Source organism: Canis lupus, chromosome 16, assembly GCF_011100685.1.
Source record: "Canis lupus familiaris isolate Mischka breed German Shepherd chromosome 16, alternate assembly UU_Cfam_GSD_1.0, whole genome shotgun sequence".
NCBI classification, from domain to species: domain Eukaryota; kingdom Metazoa; phylum Chordata; class Mammalia; order Carnivora; family Canidae; genus Canis; species Canis lupus.
In genome coordinates, this window is record NC_049237.1 from 5,624,136 (window position 1) to 5,625,866 (window position 1,731).

The 1,731-nt window shown below is 42.5% G+C and overlaps 1 protein-coding gene across 1 annotated transcript; it reads right to left on the reverse strand.

Annotated features, from left to right (window-relative positions):
• Positions 1-222: 222 nt before the first annotated feature.
• On the reverse strand, positions 223-1,164 carry OR2Q1 (olfactory receptor family 2 subfamily Q member 1). Its single transcript, NM_001388868.1, has one exon. It carries the CDS (start codon positions 1,162-1,164, stop codon positions 223-225), a length of 942 nt encoding a protein of 313 aa, NP_001375797.1.
• Between the last annotated feature and the right edge of the window lie 567 nt (positions 1,165-1,731).

Consider the following 1,731-nt stretch of genomic DNA (forward strand, 5'->3'; position numbering starts at 1 on the left):
CTGAAAGAAGATGATCTAAGAAGAGGCTCTCTTGTGGACCACTGACATGTGACTTATCTTGCATTGGCCTATATAAGGAAATTAATTAATCAGGTGGAGGGATGTTTTATCCAAACACAAGGCCATATTAGTCTTCTTTAGTGTAAATGTGGGAGTCCTATATACCCTCAGCCGATCTTCTTTCTGGTTTTGATGACAGCTAACAAGAAGATTTTACAGCCTTTACTCTTTATCTCTGAATTTCTTGAGAACCTTTTGAAGAGCAGCCATAACTTCCTTATTCCTCAAGCTATAGATCAAGGGGTTCAACATAGGCGCCACCACAGCATAGAATAGAGCAACCATCTTCTCCTCTTCCACTGAAGAGGCTGACCGTGGACCCAAGTAGGTGAAGATGGTAGCCCCAAAGCACATGCAAACCACAGTGAGGTGGGAGGCACAAGTCCCAAAGGCTTTGCTACGTCCCTGAGTAGAATGGATATGCAGAATGGTAATAACTATACGACCATAGGAGAACAGAACCAGGGAACAGGGAAGCATGATCACCAAAAATCCTGAGGTGGCCACCATGACCTTGTTGAAGGAGACGTCCACACAAGCTAGCCGTAGCACTGCTAGGGTCTCACAGGCAAAGTGATTAATAACATTGTGACACAAGGGAAGCCGGAATGTAATGATTGTTTCCATCAGCGAATTTGTGAAACCAGCCACCAAGCAGCCGGCAGCCAACCCCAGGCACAGCTCTCCATGCATGATGACTGTGTAGTGCAGTGGATGGCACACTGCCACATAGCGGTCATAGGCCATGGCTCCCAGCAGGAAGAACTCAGACCCACCCAATGCCAAGGAGGTATAGAGTTGGAGCACACAGTTATAGAATGGGATGGACTTCTGGGCTGAGAGCAGGTGGGCCAGCATTTGTGGGGCAATACTATTTGCATAACAAAGGTCCACAAAGGATAAAACACTAAGGAAGAAGTACATGGGGTTATGAAGCCTGCTGTCCAGTCTGATCAGAAGAAGAATGAGGACATTTCCCACAAGAGTCACCAAGTACATGGTCAGGACCAGGAGAAAGAGGAAGACTTGAGTTTCCCAGTCACTGGACAATCCCAGCAGAACGAACTCACTCACCCATGTCTGGGTTTTATTTTCCTGGCCCATGAGTTTCTGAGGACCAAATTCCAAAGATGTTGAAAAAATAAATCATTGAAAACTCAGGATTGGAAGGGTAGCTTTTAGACCATATGGAGAGCCTACTCATCTGAACTGAAAGTTCTTCTAGAACATCTCAGCCAAATCATCATCCAAACTCTGCTTGAAGGCATCCATAGATGAAGAACATAATGGGACCCAGCTGTGCAGCTAGAAATCAAGGAGTAAAGAAGTTACATTCTTAGAACTCAATTTATTGGAATGTAACTTCTTCCCCAAAACATCTGCTCTTAAATGGAAGAAGGAGATTAATGAAGTATTTAGACTTAAAATCCTACTTAATTTAGTAGTTATTATAGAGAATTCATGTATTTTTGGTGAAAGAAAGTTTTTGGTTCACATGAAAGATATTTTTTCTGAATTCTGAATGATGTTCAGTCCCACTTAACTTCCTTTTGTTTATTGGGTTTCCCCTCTAGATATCTTAGACACAACCCTACTTACCCCTCCTCAGTAGAATACATCCATGAAACCCTGGATATTTTCAATAATATTCTTATATTTTTATTAATAAAT

What these genes read in the sequence shown, in the direction of transcription:
- OR2Q1 (NM_001388868.1), bottom strand. Translation starts at nt 1,164, where the DNA reads ATGGGCCAGGAAAATAAAACCCAGACATGGGTGAGTGAGTTCGTTCTG.